The sequence below is a fragment of the Brachycentrus maculatus genome, unplaced genomic scaffold (genome assembly GCF_059751285.1).
Source record: "Brachycentrus maculatus isolate JH-2025_06_01 unplaced genomic scaffold, ASM5975128v1 h1tg000091l, whole genome shotgun sequence".
In the NCBI taxonomy this organism is placed as follows: domain Eukaryota; kingdom Metazoa; phylum Arthropoda; class Insecta; order Trichoptera; family Brachycentridae; genus Brachycentrus; species Brachycentrus maculatus.
In genome coordinates, this window is record NW_028280845.1 from 1,790,497 (window position 1) to 1,814,595 (window position 24,099).

General features: G+C 33.7%; 1 protein-coding gene across 2 annotated transcripts in view; it reads left to right on the forward strand.

Moving 5' to 3' along the window:
* Positions 1–24,099, forward strand: part of Traf4 (TNF receptor associated factor 4) — a 183,603-nt gene that overhangs the window by 36,041 nt on the left and 123,463 nt on the right. Inside the window, exon 1 of one of the 2 annotated variants that reach the window (XM_088258248.1) lies at positions 15,561–15,996. The exons of the other annotated variant lie outside the window; for it this stretch is intronic. Within the exon in view, the coding sequence (XP_088114374.1) occupies positions 15,962–15,996 (35 nt within the window). The 5' untranslated portion in view covers positions 15,561–15,961. Of the gene's footprint in view, positions 1–15,560; positions 15,997–24,099 lie in introns of those variants that run through there. 2 annotated transcript variants of the gene reach the window in all.

Here is a 24,099-nt window from a genome sequence, read left to right on the forward strand (position 1 = left end):
CTTAACCATTCTATGACAGGTCATAAGCCCAATAACCTGGGTACTAACCCAGACCTCCATATTCTTCTTCATCCATGTTGAGATATCAAAAATGTAAAACAATATTTCGATAATTTCGATTTTTCGCCTGTTCCTATAGGTTTTTTTTATTTTAATTTTTTTAAAACCAACCTAGTATTAAAGCGAACGAATTGAAAAAATAATTTACAACATTTTGAGTGTTTCCAAATACTTGTTCACAAAATCTGGATTATAAATAAATAAATTATCTGGTCAAATTATAAGCTTAATTAATAAAAATGAAAATGATGTTTTCTGGCGTTTCTCATGTGTGTGATTATAATCCAGGATTCAGACCTCACATACTAATAAAATAGTTTATGCTAAATAAAAAAGCTTCTTTTCATCTCACCAATAGATGTCTCTAGTGAAGTTCTAGTGATTCAAGAACAATGTTTCAAAATTGGTTCATTTATATAGAACTTCCAAGAATTTGAGTAGTGTGGTTGTCATATGTAATAGGTAGAATTGGTGAATGTTACACGTGTGTATAGTGATGACTTAATCCAGCCTATGACGGACGTCAGACCCGTTAATGCCCAGACTTCCATATTCTTCTTCATCTTTGATGAGGTGTCAAAAAATAAAATGAAAAAAATATTTATTCAAATTTTAACCATTTTTATTTTCATTTTCGATACTAACTCACGACAATTGATTTTTATATATGAGATAGTTTGAGACGTGGATCGAATGTGTGAAGAGAGGAGCTGAAGAGGGTTTCGCAAAACAGACCGCAGTGGCGAAGGATCATTTTTTACTGCAGACCAATCCACAGGATTGAGACTAAAGAAGAAGATGTATGAAGGGATGCATGAATTTGGAATGGGCTAAGAATGTTTGCAAAGGCAGACTTCGCTATGTAAACTATCCAAAATTATAATTATTTTAGATTTTGAGAGTGTAAAAATAGTTGTAACAATAATAAACAGATGCATATACGCGCAGTCAGTTCAACAACCTTTGCAAAACACGACTTCAATGGCTGCACTGCTCTTTATGATCATGAATATAAATGCATCACCGATGCAGGCAAACGACTATCGAGGCCTTTGACGCTCGGACAATAATCGCCATTTTATTGTTTAGGGACGCAGGGTTTGTTTCCAAATCAAATAATTCTCTCATCAAAAATGGCGATGACCTCCACAAACCGACGACGCCACAGACCATTTATGGGCACATCGATTTATGGTGGCATTTATGAACACTCCGTGCATAATAATGTCAAACGAGCTTATTCTAACCTCTTAAAGACACTTTAATGCAAGGGTGGCCAACACGCGGCCCGGGGGCCGCACGCAGCCCGCCAGGTGCTTGCGGCCCGCGGAGCAAATCCTACATTTTTTCCTTTAGTGTACACAAAACCACCAAATGAACATTCTATCGTGCGTAGTTCGTATCATATCCCATATATGGGAGTATTTCGCTATCCTGTCAGTTTCAAGACCCATAATGTCGTCAAGTAGTAAAGACGTTGGACAAAAGAAGAGAAGAGTAACAGAAGAACTGAGAAGTTTTTAAGACAGATGGACTATATATAAACTATTTTTTCGTGGAATTTAAATCAAAGCCAACACGCCTGATATGCAATGATTCTGTTTCTATATTGAAAAAGTATAACATTAAACGGCATTACGAGGTTAAACGTGCAAATATGTTTGAAAAGTACCAAATAAAGTAACTAATAAATATGTTAAAAATATGTCGCGTGCCTGTTGACGTCCGATTTTTTTTAGAACTTTTATTACAGATTTTTCTTATTTTTTAGAATATATATAGAAAAAAAAATTATAAATTTTTTTCAACTTTGAATTGCTCATTCAGAACCATATAATTAATTTTAAGAAAAACTTATTTTTTCAATGCAAAAACCGGGGTTTTAAGAAAAAATTAACTATGTAAAATGTCACCTGGATTTCAGAAAATGAAGCGATTTAACGAATACTGGGTCTTAAGAGAGGATACCCCAATAAAAATTGACTTAAAATCCCTCTCTTTCCTTTTTTATATGACTTTACTTTCATTTGCATTTTTTATTTTTTGCCCTAGTAGAGAAGAATTAAAGAAGTGAATTAAACTTGGATTCTTCTTCTTCTTCTTCTTCTTTATATAGCACTATGTCCTGTCATTCTCCGGTCCGCTCCTGGGAGGTGGAAGACCAGCTGTCTCTCCATCGTTTAGGTGGTCTTCCTGGGGGTCTGCTATCTCTTACGCTGCTGTCCGCAGCTATCCTCACCACTCGATCCGAACTCGCTCTTAAATTTATAATAGAAATGACTTACGCAGATTGTCTACTGGTTTTTACAAAAAGCATTTTTTTCCAAATAAATAACCCACATATAAACATTGTTTCGGGTTTATTAACGAACTTAATCGTAATTTTAATTGTCTGTGTTTTTACAAAGTGGTTTAGGAGAACGTTTAATTTTATTTAATGGACATCCTAATTGGTTTTCCTACAATAAATACTCAACGGGAGAGAATGCAATAAAAGACAAAGGTGCATAAAAATTTAGGTATACATATAGTTCTAAGGTACTCGTATATGGCGTATATACCCGAATTAATTATGTAGGTTTATTGTAATAAAAAATATTTAAAAATACTGACCACAGTTCTCAAAGTTTTCTTCGTATAGATGTGCCTAATAGGTTATATAAAAAAGATCTTTGTCAGACGGTAGGAATATCTAATTTAACATACTCAACCCATAAGGGATTGTATTAGACTGATTTTGTGTTTATAATAGCCGATATAATCAATATTTTCATTCATCATTTTCTTTTGCAAAATTCACCTTCGTAAAAACGTTGTTTTCGTAAGTTGGTAACGAATGACGTCACAGAAACGAATCCGCAATACTACTTTTACAGCTCTATAAAGCAGACACATAAAGGGATACGCCCCATAACACACCGGATGACGTAAAATTTGATGACGTATAGCGGTGTCCGTTTTTCGTTTTATTAAAATATCTACAGTTTAAACCTTCATATCTCCCTTACTTTTCTACAGATTTCAATAAGAACGTTACCGATAGTGTTGTGATTTTTCATACTGATTTAATAGCCAACAATAACACATCATGAGAATGATCCATTAATGATTTCATTCGTTAAGTTAATGGACGACCATAAATATAGCAGCCTTTTTTAATGGCGTTCGCGTTTCGGTATTTTAACTGCTTTCTTTTCACGAAATGCTTAGTTGTTATAAAGTTTGTTTAAGGTAAGGTTCTGACATTCGAAATATCTTAAGTTTATATTATTTTTTGACATCTCATCAAAGATGAAGAAGAATATGGAAGTCTGGGCATTTACGGGGCTGACGACGGTCATAGGCTGGTTTAAGTGATCACTTTACACACGTGTAACATTCACCAATTCTACCCATTATTGACAACCACACTACTCAATTACATCTCACCAATAGATGTCTCTAGTGAAGTTCTAGTGATTCAAGAACAAGGTTTCTAAATTGGTTTATATATATAGAACTTCCAAGAATTTGAGTAGTGTGGTTGTCGATAGTGGGTAGAATTGGTGAAAGTTACACGTGTGTAAAGTGATCACTTAAACCAGCCTATGACGGTCGTCAGCCCCGTAAATACCCAGACTTCCATATTCTTCTTCATCTTTGATGAGATGTCAAAAAATAATATGAAAATAACTCCTGTAATTGGAGATAATCCAGATTTTTTGAACAAGTATTTGGACACACTCAAAATGTTGTATCTAAAGTTTAAACCTTCATATCTCCCTTACTTCTCTACAGATTTCAATAAGAATGTTACCGATGTGATTTTTCATTTAAATTTATTAGCCAATAATAACACATCTTGAGAACGATCCGTTTGTGAATATTTTTGAGGGGGAATCATAGTTTGAGGAGTGCTGTAATCGGAATAAAGTATAATAGCTAAATACAGTGCAAGGTCTTGGGTCGCCACCACATCCGGCGTTTCGGAGACCCGCGGGAACCCGTGCTCAGGGCACAATGGATCCGCGCATTCCCCGAATACCTTCCCAGAACTTGATTTACATATTGCCTTACTACGAGAATCATTGTTCCTTCTGGATTGGGTTTGTGGATCCACCCACAAGACCAAACTTTGTTATTGCACTAAACATATTTATGTATAATTGAAAGTGGATGTAACTATCACCTTTTGTTCCGCAAGCCGCAAAAATCAAATCGAGGAGCAAAGGTGGAACTGGGCAGGTCATGTGACACGTTTGTCTGAGGATAGATGGATGAAGAGGCTGCTTGACTATTTGGCATTGATTACATAGCGCCGATTCCCTGAAAAATCACATTTTTTTGTTAACATAAATTGTATACATTTATTTAAATCACAATTTTTAACATATCGCTCACTCCTTTCAAGAACGTCATAAATCAAAAAGCTTGATTTTTCAGGAGAACGTTTTTAAAGTTTACAAATATAATACAATGTGTTAATAATAAATATCAAGCCACTTACTGAACTTTTTACTGTGCAACAGATCTTTTTAAGTAAAACCTGATGGTTTTTTCTACATTTGAAAAATATTTAGTTTATTTAAAAAAATAATTAAACAATACCTTTTCTTCAAAATGCAAAAACAACACTTTCTGCCCTGGAGCGGGTAAATATTAAGTTAAAAATATGCCTCTTTTGCTGGGATATAGTACATTTTCTGGGCATTCCGAAAACATGCACAACTGAAAATTGACGAATTTTGATTTATGACGTTCTTGAAAGGAGTGAGCGATATTTAAAAATATATATTTTGCAGAGCCACCCACCAAGCCACCTTATGTGTCTTGTCGGTGGAGTTCTTTTTCAATACATTTTTATTGTTTTTAACTATTTTACCCTAATATACACACAAAAAAGAGAGAAAAATTAAGAATATATACATTTTACAATTTTCATAAAATTAACCCTTGATCATTTACCCATTCCTTTATTTTACCTTACCTAAAGGGCACAATTTAAGGTCTGATAAACGTGGCTATTATTAGCACAAAAATATGCTATTATTGAACCATTGCTTCTTACTGTTAAAAGCATGTGTGTTTGTAATAGTTTGCTAGAAATAAGCATACTCAATTCGAGCATGCTCAATAATCGACAGTCGTTCGATTTTCGAGCGAACCGAGCATTTATGACATAAGGAATGAGTCAGTGATGAATAAGGGGAATTAATCGACGTGCCCTACGTAAAGTGCTCTAACTACATTTTGTCAATTTTGAGATATTTGGTGTATGTTATCAACTGACCTTATCTACAAATACAAACAACAAAAAAATTAAAAATACGCCTAGTTTTTAGGCGTATTCTTATTCGCTATCTACATCGAATTTTCGAAATGAACTGAACTCCTAAAACGCTAAATACTTAATTTTGACAAAGCATAAAGTATTTAAACGATTTAATACATTATTTTATCGTGTTTTAGAATGAATATTATTAGTTAAGAATTTCAGATAAAACCGTTAATTAATAAAAAAAAGAATACGTTGAAAAAATCTTGTAAGCTCTCTCCTGTAATGTATCAGATTTGCAGATAGAGTACTTTACGTAGGGGCCGTCGAAATAATGTCTGCGATCAAATAAAATAAAATAATGCCATTTGAAATGTTTTTGATTTTAGGGTAACTGTATGCTTACAATTTCTTCAGAAAATAATATTGTTTGTTTGTTACACTTACAGGGAAACTAAAGATAATAATAATTAAACCCTTATCCGCACCCCAATGGTGCATAGGGCACTGCATCATATAAACGCAGTGTTATCTTGATCGTTTACACATCAAAGGTGATCAGCCCTCCGCTTCAGGTACCAGTCCAGGATAATATTGAATAAATATGACAGTGAAAAAATCACTTCTATTTATTTTACCCCCCTTGGGAATCGAACCCGGGACCTCCAAAACGGTAGCCGAGCGTGCTGACCATTACACTACGGAGGCGTTCTGAAGATAACTTTATACAAATACATACATATATTCGTAAGAGAGTACAAGGCGTGAGAAAGAAATGCATTGAATTTGCAGTGCACTTAATTCCGTAATACTTACACCAAAACGGAAAAAGTTAAACCATATTGATTTTTACAACAAAAATGCATTAAAACTTTCGGGTAAAAAGTAAATGCGTATCTCTGTTACGTCGGATGTCTTCATTATCTGGATTGTTGCGCTGTAATTATTATGACGTAAATTTTATTAATATGTAAGAGAAATGGATCATTTTCATTTTAGGATTAAGAACTTTAGACTTGACATGGTATAAAAGGGGTTCTATGATTGAGTTCATAACAGCTATCTATGATTGGATTCAGAAAGCATTGTTATTTACCAGGGACCCCTTTATTTGAACGTCATGAGATTGATCAATATACGAGTATGTATACATTACTTTTTTTTCCTTTATTAATAGCCTTAGCCAATTTGTTTATAAAATATTACATGTTGTATTACATTATGATAAAATAATATGTTTTCTCTTTTTAAGTATATTATTGGTTCGAAAAGTACTCATCTAAACAACGATGAACATATAAAAAACAAGGAATTTTATTTATTTATTTATTTTAAACTTCATGTACAGAAAATAAAAAGTACATTGGCGGGCTTATTGCTAAAAAGCAATATCTTCCAACCGACCAAAGACGGACTAGTGATATTGATCAAAACGTTTGATACCATATATAGCCGTTTGCAATCAGAGGGTAGATAGTATTTGAACATTTAAAAAACATAAATTACAAATTGACATTTAAAAAAAACATAAATTACATATTAATATACCAATTACCAACTAACAAAAGACGATAATAAGGAGGGCAAAGGAAGAAGGGAGTTTAGGGAAGGAGGTAGAGGGAGGAGGTTTGATCGACAGTTAGGATTCTAATGACAGATAGTAATGCCTCAGACGTTTTTTAAAGTTGATACATATTATTGTCTGATGTAATAGATTTTATCAAAAAACTAAAAAACAAAAAGATAAAAATGAAAAAAAAATAGCAAAAAAGTATTCTAGGATTCTAATGATAAATAGGTAGAATCAGGTAGCAAGTTTAAGGAAGAGAGGAGGGGTCATTATGCATTAATAAAACCCTTATCCGCACCCCAATGGTGCATTGGGCACTGCGTCATATAAACGCAGTGTTAACTTGATAGTTTACACATGAAGGAAAGGTGATCAGCCTTCCGCTTCAGGTACCAGTCCAGGGTAATATTAAATAAATATTACAGTGAAAAAATCACAAATATTTATTTTACCCCCCTTGGGAATCGAACCCGGGACCTCCAGAACGGTAGCCGAGCGTGCTGACCATTACACTACGGAGGCGGACACATTATGCATTAGCCTGAAATATTTAAATTATTATTGCTTTATAGTTAGGAAGTGACATATTGCAAATATCGATATGGCAAGCGAAATCATTGCCGAGGTTTTGCATTCAGTGTATAGTGTTGAATTCAGACACTGTCCGGCTGTTATTACAATAACATGTATGACGGTTTCTCGTAAAAACTTCCAAAAATGTGAGAAGTGTGGTTGTCAATCATGAGTAGAATGGTAAATGTTACACAAGTATAAAATTATCACTTAACCAGGCTATGACAGGTCGTGAGCTCCGTAAAGCAGACTTACACATTCTTCATCTATGTTGAGATGTCAAAAATGTAAAATATTCCTAACTGTAGAAACTGCTGGGAACAGAGTGAATGGTGCACTAAAATCAGTTTTAGCAAATAAAAATCTATCAGCGGAAGCTAAACTGGCAGTGCACAATGGAGTTCTGGTTCCAACCCTTATGTATGGAAGCGAAGCATGGAGTTGGCAAAAGAAGGATGAAAGCAGACTGAATGCAGTCGAAATGCGATCCCTCAGACGAATGTGTGGCAAAACGATGTTTGATAGATGTTCGAATGATGAAATAAGGAAAGAATGTAAGGCTGAGATAAGCATCATCGATAAAATTAAGAAAGGTGTGTTGAGATGGTTTGGACATGTGGAGCGTATGAGTGAAGAAAGAACGGTTAAACAAATTTATGGAGCGAATGTAGTTGGAAAAAGAAGCAGAGGACGACCGAGGAAAACTTGGCACAATCAGGTATGTCAAATACTTGAAAGCGGCCGGGTCAGGATTCGTAATAATCGTCGGGTATGTATGAGGAGATGCATGAATGTAGAAGAGGCAAAGAATGTTTGCAAAGACAGAGTGGTGTGGCGTTCGATTCTCTCTGCCTACCCCTGCGGGGAAGCGGCGTAATGGTTAGTTAGTTAGTTAGTTAGTTAGAAACCCAGATTTGTGAATAAAATACCGTGCGTTTTCCAAAACCTCACCAGCTGACAATTTGGCTTTTGATATTATTAATATCTTAGAATCCCGTCACACCTTTCTGCTACTTCCTCCGATAGTCCTTCCTCTCACGTCCTTGTCTGCAATCAGTTGTGTTGTGAATAACAAAACAAACAACATCCGTTTATATTAATAATAATAAAAAAATCCCACCGAACGTCAGATGACTTTTTTAAATGGCCATTACTATGCCAGTCAACTCTTCGTGATTGGAAGATAAAATTTTCGTATTTTGGTCGATTTTTCTATAACATAACTTCCTGCAGTTATGTTATGCACTGAATAACGTTTTGACAAGTAATAAAGAAGGCATAAATCCCAAGAAATAACATGGCTTCCAAAACCTGATTTGCTCTTTTTTTAGGCAGAATATTTTATATTATAGCTGTCAACCTTCAAAATATTTTTTTTCAATAATTTTAATGGGAATATTCCCATTGTGATTCATTTGTCTTTATTATCATTTTCAAAATTGAATTTTCGTAAAAATGTCAGACCGTCAATTTCATTTTTATGACTTTGTGATGAAAAGATTATTTCGAAACCGGTAGTCACGAATTAGTGTTTATTATCAACATTTTGAGTGTGTCCAAATACTTGTTCACAAATCTGAATAATCTCCAGTTATAGGAGTTATTTTCCATATTATTTTTTGACGAAAAAAATATATGAAAAATAACTCCTATAATTGGAGATAATCCATATTTGTGAACAAGTATTTGGACACACTCAAAATGTTGTAAATAAATTAACTGGTCAAATTAAAAGTTTAATCAATAAAAATGAAAATATTATTTTCTGGTGTTTCTCATTTGTGTGTTTATATTCTCCAGGATTCGGACCTCACATACTAATAAAAGAGTTTCTGCTTAATAAAAAGCTTCTTTACATCTCACCAATATATGTCTCTAGTGAAGTTTTAGTGATTCTAGAACAAGGTTTCTAAATTAGTTCATATATATAGAACTTCCAAGAATTTGAGTAGTGTGGTTGTCAATAATGGGTAGACTTGGTGAATGTTACACGTGTGTAAAGTGATCAGTTAAACCAGTCTATGACGGTCGTCAGCCCTTGTAAATGCCCAGACTTTCATATTCTTATTCATCTTTGATGAGAGATTAAAAAATAATATAATGTTAAATAATTCTAGATAATGATAGATACGAGTATTATGGTTATATACTGGATGTCGACAAAACCACTGGAAAATGACCGGAGCGGTATTAAGTTGGAACATGAAGTGATGCGTGAATTCTGTGTATAAAAATACTTTCTTGGAACTTGTATTATGTCCTGAATCCTGTTCCATCTTCCCACAGGAACAATGCCTTTGGAACAATTTAATTTTATTATAGGCTATAAAGCTACTTACAAAATACACAACAAACATCAAACCGCGGTTCTTCTGCGCTTCTAATGTCGTAGCTAGCGATTTTTGGTAATTAACAAAATGCAAGTGAAAATTTTGTATTTTATTTATTTATCATTTATTTTGTCCGCCTTCGAAGTGTAATGGTCAGCACGCTATGCTACCGTTCTGTAGGTCCCGGGTTCGATTCCCAAGGGGGGTAAAATCTATTCGATTCGATATCTTGGTTCGATTCCCAAGGGGGCTACAACATCTGCAATGGGCAAAGTGATCTTACCAGCTCGCAACCAACGCACTAAATTTGGCGAGCGTGCCTTTGCTGTTGCAGGACCGACGGCGTGGAATGCTCTTCCACCAATGTTAGAAATAGTGAGAGTGAGATGATCTTTAGAAAAAGACTAAAAACACATTTGTTTGCTAAATCATTTCCACGATAATATTTTCCCCAATTCATTCACCGTGAAGCGCCCTTGAGGTATTTTTTACGAAAATGGCGCTATATAAGTTATGCAAAATTATTATTATTATTATTATTTTACATACACAAAATATATTCTTAATGTGTACGTACCTACCTGTTCATGTTCAACACAAAACTATAACATTAAAGCGATAATAAATACACGTCATTTACCATTAGTTAGCAGGACATAACGGTAATTTCATATTGGCATGTGGGTGGATCAGATAACACTGGTTCTGGCGTGAAAAAAGAAACAAAATTTCAAGTCTATAAAACACCGATTCTTTCTGATTTAACTGCTGATTAGTATTGAAATTTGTACTAAAAATGTGTGGGCAGCAACATAACGATGCAATATTTCCGTATTGCATCAAGTTCTTTTGATTTTATACTACAATTATATGTTTAATTACACGTATAAAATGCACATACATTTTTTTTACAAAATTTTGACCAGACTCTTTCATGCATTGATTTTCCAACATTAATCATGTTTTTTTTTATGGATATAAAATATTCTAATGACTTTCGTTTTATGTATATACATACATACATTTTATAACCCAGCTAGTAATTTAAAATGAAGAGCTTACTCAAATCAACCATAGATACTGCCACGAACACACACATGAAACGACGTTTGAATCATATGATAGATATATAATATTCATTTATTTTGTGTTAAGTCATTTTTCTTTTAATTTTTTTTACAAAAATGTTAGTAATATTGGTTTACAACCACTCACCGAGATTTTTATATCTACCGCTTTCGATAGACATAAAAATCTTATATAAAAGAAATTGACATATTTACTACATATGTAGTATCAGATATTACGCATTTTTATCGATTGTTGCGCGGTATGATCGATAATCCTGAAATTATCCGGAGCATTGGTCTGTATGTTCCCGATAGTTACCTAAGACAGCGTCGGCATAAATTGTTTCACATTCCTATACACAGGACCAACCTGCCGATGGTTATGCCTGTAGGAAGAGCTACCGCTATGTTGAACAATATCACATTGGATATTGATCTGTTCCATGTGTCCGAAGGAGTTTTCCGAAGCGGGATTCTTCTATACCTTTAAGTCTTCTTGCTTACTTTTAATATATATGCCTTGAATATTGTTTGTTATGTATATATTATTTTTTTGTTGAATAAATTGAAATTGAATTGAAATTGAAAAATTAGACACATATTTACTATATATTAGATATTAGACACTGTGTATCCTCACTGGGAATAGTAAATATGTACTTGTTTTGAAGAAGGCAGCTTTAACTTATTTTTTTATAAAATACGTCATATTTAGTCTTAGTAATGCCACGAGATGATTTAAATACTGAAGTCTTATAAAAAAATTATAAATAAATATTTTTTTAATTCAAATTTACTAAGTAACTAATTTACGAATAACTCGATTATTTTCATTCGATTCACCCTATCTCTGGTTCATAGTTCTGCACCGCTGGAGTACTTAAACAAATAAACCTCCATCACTAATTATTACGGAATTCCTTACTCCATTGTTGGGTTCAGCTGAAATCTCTGTTAGCCGTTGCCGTGTGTATTGTGTAATACTGTCGTAATTTGTAATGCTATGCCTAATACACATAATGTGTACTTACAAGAAACATACAACGTTATTTGTAGTGCATTCGCATGCAGAGTTGCATAGAGTTGCATGTTAACATACTCCGTATATCCAGAAGCGGATCAAACCTGATCTCAATGAAGATTAATATATTATTTTTGACATCTCAACACAGATAAAGGAGAATTTTAATTATTTCAATTTCAATTTTATTCTTAAAAATATATATGTATATATACATAACATATTGTATGTATGTCCCTACTAGAATCAACATCACACACACTCATACACACATTCATTCATTTGCTAGATCTACACTTAATATTTTGTACTGATCTTTATGTTTATCTGGTTAACTATAATTGGCTTGTTTAATGTATGTTTGGTCACCTCGTGTATGTGTTATTAAAACGGGAAGCCAGAAAAGGATATTTAAAGAATTCTTACTTACAGATCGTTTATTTATATAAGTTCTTACACTTTAATTACTATTGATATTAACTATTATAAATTAATCTAATTAATTAATGAAATTTAAATGTGAAATTTAAACTTTGAATTAAAATGTGAAGCTAGTTACACGCCCTTTAGAACCAAACGATGCAGGCGAATCTGTCTTCGGTTGGTCGCTTTTGTTGAATTCGTTCGGGAATCTCCGTGGCGAATTCGTATTTTCAGTGTTGCCAACTTGGCAGTGTGGCTACACGCCTACATATGGTATATCTTTTAATTGTTTTGTTTTACATACGAGTATGTTGCTGTCGTTAACCCAAATAAAAAATAAAATAAAATAAAAAAACAAATTACAAGTAAACAAAAAGACTTAAAGGTGAAGAAGAATCCCGCTTCGGAAAACTCCTTGGGACACATGCAGATCAATATCCAATGTGATGATGTTCAACATAGCGGTAGCTCTTCTTACAGGCATAACCATTGGCAGGTTGGTCCTGTGTATAGGAATGTGAACCAATCTATGCCGACGCTGTCTTAGGTAACTATCGGGAACATACAATATGGAATATGGAAGCTGGGTATTTACAGGGCTATATTTGCCCCGTAAATGCTTAGACTTCCATATTCTTCTTCATCTATGTTGAGATGTCAAAAAATATGAAAAATAACTCCTATAATTGGAGATAATCCAGATTTGTTTACAAGTATTTGGACACACTAAAAATGTTGTATGTTTTAGATAGCGTCGATTTCAAAAGCAATGCGTCAACCACACAATGTACTTAACTTTGTATAGAATCTCAACATAGATGAATAAAATATGGAAGACTGTGTATTTACAGGGGTTACGACCTGTCACGGCTGATTCATGAAATGACAAAACATGTCGTGTATAAAGTGATTACTTAATCCAGCCTGATTGGTCGTAAACCATGTAAATACACAGACTTTCGTATTCTTCTTCATATATGTTGTGATGAAACGAGACTTGTAATTATAAAGTGATCATTTAAAAGATGAAACATCCAACTTTTTTTTTCATATGAAAGACACAATTACCGACCAATACTGGTCAGAAAGGTAAACCTAGCATATAACAGTCGGTAATAATTTACTGTAATCTGTTAGTATTTACAATATTTATTGCGGTACCCTGGCTAGCACATTGCTTTTATGTGATTAGCCATTAAGAGCACACCGTATCAGTCGAATGCAGTGCCCTATACACCATTTGGTGCGGAAAGAGTTAAAAGACTAAATAAACTGTAAATACGTTAACAGTTTTTGATTGTGCGGTCGGATTTTCTGCGATTTGAACAGTTTTAAACCTCATAACTATTGTCTAGATTCGCCTCTGGCAGTAGGCTTCTTCCACACGCGTCACATCTGTACTGAATCACAATCGTGAGAATTGCGACCCGGAAAATAGCAGGAATTCGTCCATTCTACAAGATGTAATGAAATAATACTTAAATATTATGTCCCTACAATCTAAACGTCAGTTATAAACCATTTAAAACAATACGATTGTTCAAATTTAATTGTGAACGTATTTAACAAATGGTCATCAACTAAACCATCTTTTTCTTATTATTTTTTGACATCTCATCAAAGATGAAGAAGAATATGAAAGTCTAGGCATTTACGGGGCTGACGACCGTCATAGGCTGGTTTAAGTCATCACTTTACACACGTGTCACATTCACCAATTCTACCCATTATTGACAACTACACTACTCAAATTCTTGGAAGTTCTATATATAAGTATGAACCAATTTTGAAACATTGTTCTTGAATCACTAGAACTTCACTAGAGACATCTTTTGGTGAGATAAAAAGAAGCTTTTTATTTAGCAGAAACTCTTTTATTAGTATGTGAGGTCCGAATCCCGGATTATAATCACACACATGAGAAACGCCAGAAAATATAATTTTCATTTTAGCTTATAATTTGACCAGATATTCTCCTCCATCCCAATTTATCGTCTTTGCAGACTGTTGTGGTCAGATCTCCTCGTACTCAGGTTGTAGGTCCCTGAAGACGAACGTTAATATTTTAGTTAACTTCCTCGTTTAGTTCTCCCATTCACATTCGCCAAATATACTTTATTAGTCATTCTCTCGTTATCCATTCGCTCCACATGTCCATACCACCTTGAAGAACTCTTCTTAATCTTTTCAATTATCCCTAGTTCAGCCTTGCATTTCTTTCTAATATCGTCGTTTTTGATTCTGTCATACAATGATTTTTCATACATTCGTATATCAAAATAAAATTGTATTATTATAAAATTGTATTGTCCACCTCCGTAGTGCAATTTGGCTACCACGCTTGAGGTCCCGGGTTCGATTTCCAGGGGGGAATAAATATTTCTATAAAAATATTAGTGATTTTAACTCTGGACCTGTACAAGAAGCTCAGGGGTGATCACCATGCTTTCATGCAATTAACGATCAAGATACCACTGCGTCGCTACGATGCAGTGCAGGTGCAGATAAGGGTTAGGTAGAATTATTATGAAATCTTATAAGGTTCTTGTAGGCATGAAATGTAATGTCTATGACCTCACAAAGTCTAATATGTTCCTTGATTGAAATAATCATATCGCTCACTCCTTTCAACAACGTCATATATCAAAAAACTAGATTTTTCAGGAGATCGTTTTTAAAGTTTAAAAATATAATAACATGTATTAAAAATAAATATCAAGCCACTTATTGAACTTTTTACAGTGCAACATATTTTTTAGGTAAAACCTGAATGTTTTTTCTCCATTTGCAAAATATTTAGTATTAATAAAAACATAATTAAATAATACATTTTCTTCAAAATGCAAAAACAACACTTTCTGCCCTGTAGCGAGTAAATATTAAGTTAAAAATATGCCGCTTTTGCTAGGATATAGTACATTTTTTGGGCATTCCAAAAACACGCACAACTGAAAATTGACGATTTTTTATATATGACGTTGTTGAAAGAAGTGAGCGATATGTCTCCCTGTGAGTTATTACACAGCATATATTCCTATAACTGTCGTCTTCCCGAGTGATTGAATCGACTTATGCCGTCTTCCCTGGCGCCTGTTTATGGCAAAGCAGTTATTGCATTACATTCTCATTTACGTAGGTACTCACTACTTAATCCGGTACTTACTTACCTGCGCTGTCGCCGTCACATCCGCCGTAATAGTGCTGCAGGTGACTTCGCTTTGTCTCTGCCTTCAGAAGTTCCTACGTAGCGACTCGGAGCGGACCGCGCGCGCAATACCATACAAACGTCAGTCGCGAAAATTCGCCCATTTTCGCGCTGCAATTTGCGAACGCGTCCTAAAACCGCGCGCGGTATTTCAAAATAAGCTGAAATTTTAAAACCACGTGACCACGTTGGCGGGAACTTCTGTCAAACTGCAACCTCATATATTGTTTTAAATTCATAGATAAAACTCATAATAATAATTGGAACGCGTGATTTTGTTTTTGGAATTGTTTTATTATAATTTTTTTGACATGTGTCATTAAAACTGAAGATTGAGTTACATCATTGTACTCACTTAGTCATTTTTTAGTGCTTGTTGATTAATTGTTATAGTGTTGCATTGGATAATAGTTATTTAAAGATTTTATTGAGTTCTGTCTGCATTGCTGATCGTCATGACACCAGTGGGACTTATGTTCAAAGTAACAAGGTACATTTTTTTCAACAAAAATTAATTTTTATATTTTTAATCTCCTTATGTCTCAATAATTCTATATTTTCAAAACCACATAATTATTTTAAAGAAAAACTAATTTTTCCAATTTAAAAAATCAATTACGTAAAATGTTTATTTAAGATTTTTTTTAATTGTTTTTTTTATTATTTGTTCGGGAATTGTACAGCTTAACATTTAAAAAAGTATATAATAAACAAAAGTTATATTAACAATAATAAACATTACATTACATTAACAAAAATAGTTACATTAATAAAAATAAAGCCAACTAAAGAATTCCACATTTATGTTGTTATAACTATTAAAAATATTAAGAGATAAAAAAGGGTATGGGTTAAAAAAATAGATTTTGCAGGAAGGGGAAGGAAGGCAGAGGAATTAATGAGAGTGTTTAAAGGTTTTTTTTTTTCTAGGTAAGAAGATTAAAAATAAGAATATATTTATAAATATACATACATACATATACATACACATGCATACATATATAGCATACATACATACATACATATACATACATATACACATATACATACATTTATAGAAAATTAAGTTGCATCTTAACTAATGCTTGGCCTTAAATACAATTGTTCATAATTCCATAGTCCTATGTCTTCAGGCGTAGAATTACCGTTATCTTTTCTCGTCTTGGAATTGGGACCCGATGCCCTGTGGCCAAAATTCACACGTGCAAGACGTCATCGACTTTGTCAATGGTCATATAGTTTAACGATATACCATTTTGTCATTGAAATATTATACGTATATCAACGTAGATCGATAACTTATTAAGATGGGAATATGGAAGCCTGGGTAGTTCCATGGCTCACGATCTGTCATCGGCTGGCGCTACCCATAATCGACAATAGTCCAATGTCCCAAGAGAACAAATAATACCGTATCTGTATATTGAGATATCGCTCACTCCTTTCAAGAACGTCATAAATCAAAATTCGTGAATTTTGAGTTGTGCATGTTTTCGGAATGCCCAGAAAATGTACTATATACCAGCAAAAACGGCATATTTTTAACTTAATATTTACCCACTACAGGGCATAAAATGTTTTTTTTGCATCTTGATGAAATGGTATTGTTTAATTATTTTTTTAAATTTACTAAATATTTTTCAAATGGAGAAAAAACCTTCAGGTTTTACCTAAAAAGATCTGTTGCACAGTAAAAAATTCAATAAGTGGCTTGATGTTTATTTTTAATACATTGTGATTTCTTTTTAAACTTTAAAAACGTTCTCCTGAAAAATCAAGTTTTTTGATTTATGACGTTCTTGAAAGGAGTGAGCGATATATCAGTGTGAATAACAATATTAATACATATTATTATTTGAAGCATTAACTTTGTGGTTAGTCGTTTTGCTTTTTTTTCTTAAAAAATTTAGTAATGTCAGTATATGTATAACCACTTACCGAGATTTTCATCTATCGATTTCGAGACGTACCCGTCTCTTCGTCGGGACAATTAGAATGCAAAAATACCACACGTCACTACTATATCACTATACTACACAAAATGTTGAGGACCAACATGCACTAAGGATCGCAGAACAACATGCACGAAGGGCCGAGGTCTGACATGCACATCAGTTTATTATATCAGACACTGGATTTAGAGGTATCCTCTCTTAAAGTCTCTTTAAGAGTTTCGAAGAAGCTCGTCAGACACTGGATTATTCACCCTACGGATGAGATGACAATATTATAGGTGTCTCAACTTGATATGAAAAATCTATCGTTATTTTTTTTATGTGAAAGAAGATGGAGGTCTGAGCTTCCCAGGGCTTACGACCTGGCCAAATGCCAGGTCACTCACCACCCACCCACCTGCTTAGATATGATAGATGGTTTATATCAAATTGAGACACCTAAAATATAAATAATTCTTATGTACCATAAGAAGTATTCTTATGTATGATGGCTTCCACGTTCTTCTTCATCTATGTTGAGATATCAATATATCGGAAATAATTCCTAAGTGGAAATAAATCCAGAATTGTGACCAAAGATTTAGACACACTCAAAATATTGTGAATAAATAATTAACTGGTCCAAATAATACTTTAACAAAAAATTTCAAATGATGTTTTCAAGCGTCTCTTAGTATGTGAAACGATATTTCATCTTCACATTTCGTACGCACGCTAGTTTTCGGCACCATCTATGCTAGAGTTTTGTACCTTTTTTTAATTGGCAGAGACCTTTACGAAATGTATGTAAGTTTCCGCATTCTTGTATAAGACCATATTTTAAATCTTTATTGAGACAAACCTAGTTAACTATTTAGACGCACTCAAAACATTGTGAACAGATAATATTGCCCACCACTACTTTGGCAAGAGTGGACTATCAAGAAGAATAAAGAAGTACAAGCTAGAAGTGTAGAGTGTGCTCATGAAACAGAACCTATTTGTGTAGCAAAGGAGGTCATACAGCGTTGTTGGTTGCTATGAATATGAATTGCCAGTTGGAATGTCTGAAAAGACATTATTTCTATACTTGGAACAATACACTCACTTAAACTAACACGTTTTACATACATAACCGACTCGTAAATCATGAGAGGTAATAATACTTATAATGACAAAATGGGAAATACTTATATCATATTATTTTTTAACATCTCAATAGATGAAGGAGAATATGGAAATCTGGACATTTACTGGGCTTACGACCGTCATAGGCTAGTTGATCGATGAGGCTAGTGATCACTTTACAAACGTGTAACATTCACCAATTCTACCCATGATTGACGACCACACTACTCAAATTCTATAACAAATTCGAAATATAGTGCTTGAATAACTAGAATTTCACTAAAGACTTCTATGGCGAGAAGAATCTTGGGTACAATTGGTGAATGTTACACGTGAGTAAAGTGATCACTTAAACCAGCCTATGACGGTCGTAAGACCCGTAAATATTTAGACTTCCATATTCTTCTTCATCTATGTTGAAATGTCATAAAATATTATAAAAATAACGGATGTTATAATCCCAAAATGTCATGACATACATAGATGTGATAACTGATTTAAAATTTGATGATCGCGTTGATAATTCTGTTCCATTGCTCAATAATGATTGTAGAACGCGAATCATACTATTAGGTAGATACGCATTGCATTATCTATGGACGTACGTACACATTGCATTATCTATGGATAAGTCGAGCTGCAGATTGGATTGCCCTCTCTCGGCCTGCGTCCGTGCGTTAACCCTAGATTGTATTATGATGCCCGGGTAGGTAGGTACTCCAGAACCTACCCGGCATCATATTACTACCAGTCGCTGGCCGCTATTAGTTATAATGCTGAATGCCGTGCAATCTGAGATCTTGTCGCGTCTACACCACAAACTGATAAGTAGTACGCGGGATCTCAAAAAGTTCATTCAAGTGACATCAATAAGTTTATAAGTATGGACAAATTGAAAAGAGATGTACAATAGATGTCATTTTGTGGCCTGGCAATATATCCATTTTTGCTTGTGTGAATATGAGAACGTTATAAAAGAGTATCTTTCTTAGTTGGATCCAATCGAGGGCCCTTCCCGTTTCTTCAATATTTTTCACATATATCGCTCATTTGGTGCAAAAATGGCGTAATTATTTTTTAGAAATATTACATGAGATGCCATTCAGTCGTTGTAGCAACAGAAATAGCGCCATTATTCTCAATTTTACAATGACACTCGCGCCATCTCGCAGCATTTCACCACAAAATCAATCCTGTCGATGTTTCTCCCGATGTAAATAGTCTTCCCGCACATTTTGACCTATTTAACTTGTTTAAAAAAAACTGGAATTGTTGCACTAAATAACCGATTATCATTATTACGAAATATCATTTTTCGCCTCTATTACGGATAAAATCCCAAGCCACAATAAAAAAAACATATATAAACTCTCTTCATTTTTTTAAAATAAAATCAAACAACTTTGTTTTAACCACTTTTTTATTATTAGTACATTTTAGCCTACCGGTTTCGACAAGAACGTTGTCATCGTCAGGGTTTATTCAATTCTAAAACATTAAAATACTCATAATTAATTACATTCCCTTACTAAAAACTTCCACGCTTGTGTCACATGTATAAAATGTGCCTCAAAGTATTAGCGAAAAACGTTCAAGAAAATCTCTTTATTTTATTTATTGTAACTGAAGATAGTTGGTAGAATTCCATATTGAATTGTTGGGTAATATATCCAAAATTGAACACGGTTATTGGATTGAATTCTACTTTTATTTACATACAAATGATAATATGTGACGCGTTTCGTCTTATTAAGATATTAATGTAACCAAAAGTAGAATTCAATCCAATAACCGTGTTTTATTTTGTATATATTACCCAACAATTATCTTTATTTTGGCATTTTAAAGACGTCACTTGTGCGAATTGTTCGAAACACCCTCGTATGTATATTGTATATTGGAAAGATTCATTGCTCTGATTAATATGAGATCAAGACCTATGTAGTAATATAAAACCTCTACCTTGAATTACTGACTGCGATTCAATAACCTTTCTGTCGAATGAAATATTTATTTCATAATATTGTGAGTGTGTCCAAAATTTTCTTCGTTTTATACCAATTAGGTGTTTTTTTTAAGATTTAATTAATGTCTCGCCATATCGCTCACACCTTTCAAGAACGTCATAAATCAGAAATCGACAATTTTCAGTTGTGCATGTTTTCGGAATGCCCACAAAATGTACTATATCCCAACAAAAGAGGCATATTTTTAACTTAATTTTTACCCGCTACAGGGCAGAAAGTGTTGTTTTTGCATTTTGAAGAAAAGATATTGTTTAATTTCTTTTTAATTTGCTAAATATTTTTTTTAAAATAGAGAAAAAAACATGTAGGTTTTACCTAAAAAGATCTGTTGCACAGTAAAAACTTCAATAAGTGGCTTGATATTTATTTTTAATACGTTTTATCATATTTTGAAACTTTAAAAACGTTCTCCTGTTTTTGTGTTTCTGGTTGGGGAGTAAATATTTATCATTTACAATAACAAGGATGAAGCTTGTCAGGAGCTTGGTCCACTCCATTTTTCTCTATGCTGCTGAAACATGGACCATAAAAGCAGCAGAAAGGAGAAAATTTGATCCCTTCGAAATGTGGTGTTGGAGGCGCATGCTCCGAATTCCATGGACAGCTAGACGCACCAATGAGTCCATTCGCCAGGAACTACGCTTTTTTTTAAATGATAGACATTTTTTAATTTTTGAGCGAAATATTCCATTAATATCATTTTTTTTATTAATTAATAGCATTTATTATTTACCTTGATTATTATGTCCGCCTCCTTAGTGTAATGGTCAGCACGCTCGGCTGCCGTTCTGGAGGTCCCGGGTTCGATTCCCAGGGGGGGATCAAATAAATATAGGTGATTTTTTCACTCAAATATTTATTCAATATTACCCTGGACTGGTACCTGAAGTGGAGGGCTGATCACCTTTCCTTCATGTGTTAACGATCAAGACAACACTGCGTTTATATGATGCAGTGCCCTATGCACCATTGGGGTGCGGGTAAAGGTTTAAAAAAAATATTTACCTGGTTTATAGATCATTTTGTGGATTTTTGCTTCTTCTAACTTAAAATTTTATTTTTTATTTTAATCGGTGTTTGGAACAGGAGGGATAATCTAGTATGGGCCAACCAGGAACTTCTCAGATCATTGAAATAATGTATTATTGCAATGCATTAAATTATGCAATTAGGTATGTTAAATGTTACCTGGGTTTAAATAAAAATTAATTTGCGGGATATTGATTATCCCGCCTTAAAACTGCGTTACACCGGTGCAGTGCCCTATGCACCACTAAAGTTCAGATAGCGAACAATAGAAGTACAAGAGGAAAAGTTGTTTGTATTAAAGTTTTATTAATTTTGTAAAATCGCAAAAACTGGATTTACAAACTAACTAACTAACTAACCATCACGCCGCTTCACTGCAGGGGTAGGTAGGGGTAGGTAGGGGTAGGTAGGTAGCAACTAACTAACCATCACAGGTAGGGGTAGGTAGGAGATAATAGAACGCCACACCATTCTGTATTTGCAAACATTCTTTGCCTCTTCCACGCTCACGCATCACACATACCCGGCGATTATGTCGACTATCAACTATTATTATACTTTCAAGTATTTGGCATACATGATCGTGCCAAGTTTTCTCGGTCTTCCTCTGCTCCTTTTTCCAATTACATTCGCTTCATAAATTTGTTTTACTGGATTTATTAGGTTTTTTATTATTGTGGAATGGCTCCATTCTGCATATATATGAATTGTAATGGAGTTTATTATTATTTTACGATATCTTTTAATGATTATAGGACCGTTTACGTCTTTGGGTCTAAAAATCAAGTTAAAAGAGTGAATGTCGGCAATGATCGTTCATTCAGTCGTGTTATCCGAATCTAAATCTCAAATCGTAAATTGAAAAAAATATCCTCCCACACTGTTATAAATTTTATCGTTTTTTTTCTTCTTTCTATCTCACCCGTTTGCCGCTTTCGACGATTTCTACAAATTTGATATCTGTTTTATCAAGCTTTTTATTTTTGTAAGAAAATTAATTTAAGTAATAAAACACTCCAAAATGGCCAGCTTTGTCCATTACAAATCACCCAATATTTTTTCAATAGATATTTTTTTTATTTTATTTTATTTATTTATTTATTTTCATAATACATAGATACATTCAATATACATATTCATTTCATATACACATTTATTATGCGTATTACGGCTCTTTAGGCATGGCCTGTGTTGAGCCGAATACTAACATGGTAATACAAAATTTATATATTTTTTTTTTTTAATTTTTAATAAAAATTTTTTAATGATTAGATTATAAACATAACATACAAGAGATACAAAAATAATTTAGAGTTTAAGGTTTTTCAATGTGATAATTACACCTGGACTTTAATCAATTCACTTTCTACCTTGTCCCTTCCAATGTTAAGCAACCATCGACGGACACTGTTCTTATGTTAGATGTTAGAGTATTATTTTTAATAATTTCTTTTATTTCCATTACATTAATGAAATCTACACGCCTCCCTCGCATAATGTCTGCTCGGGTCACTTTACAAAAACATCCTCGATTTTACGCAAGATATTTCCTCCTGCAACAACTGCTCGTAAATCGACTAAGCCATTAAAAAAATACTTTGTGAGCGATGGAGTATTGTCACTCAAATAGCGAATAAACCAACTAACTAACTAATCATCGCCTAGCTTCCCCGCTGGGATAGGTAGAGAGTATAGAACGCCACACACTCTTTTGTCTTTGCTAACAATCTTCGTCTCTTCCACATTCATACACACACGCTGATTATTCCGACTCCTGACCTGACTACTTTCAAGTACCTAAATGAATAACTTGATCATGCCAACTTTTCCTCTGCTTCTATTACCAAACAAATTCGCCTCATATTTTTTTTAACTATCGCTTCTTCAATCATTTGATTCTCATTTCATTCATTTTATTGTGTCGGGTTGTAGTCCTGTGGTTAGTGTTGCGGACTCTTGAGTCAGAGTTTCTGGGTTCGAATCCAGTCTACCACAGTTTGATACCTATTTTTAATAATGTTCCACTTAGGCTCACAGAAATAATTAAAAAAAAAACTAACTAAGTTACCACCACGCCGCTTCTCCGCAGGGGTAGGCAGAGAGATTAGAACGCCACACCACTCTGTCTTTGCAAACATTCTTCGCCTCATCCACGTTCATACATTTCCTCATACATACCCGACGATTATTACGACTCCTAACCTGACCACTTTAAGTATTTGGCATACCTGATCGCGCCAAGTTTTCTCGGTCTTCCTCTGCTCCTATTTTCAATTATATTTGCCGAGAAATAGTATGAAATAGAAATATTTTTGGAAGTACTAAAATACAAATATTTATCTTTTTTTTTAATTAAAATTTGTAAATGCAGATATGTTTTCCATATCGATAAATCAGTTTTAAATCACCTAATAATTTATTCCGAATGTTGGCCTTCTTCCTGTTTGTAACACGTAACTGTTAGTTTCTTCCTCA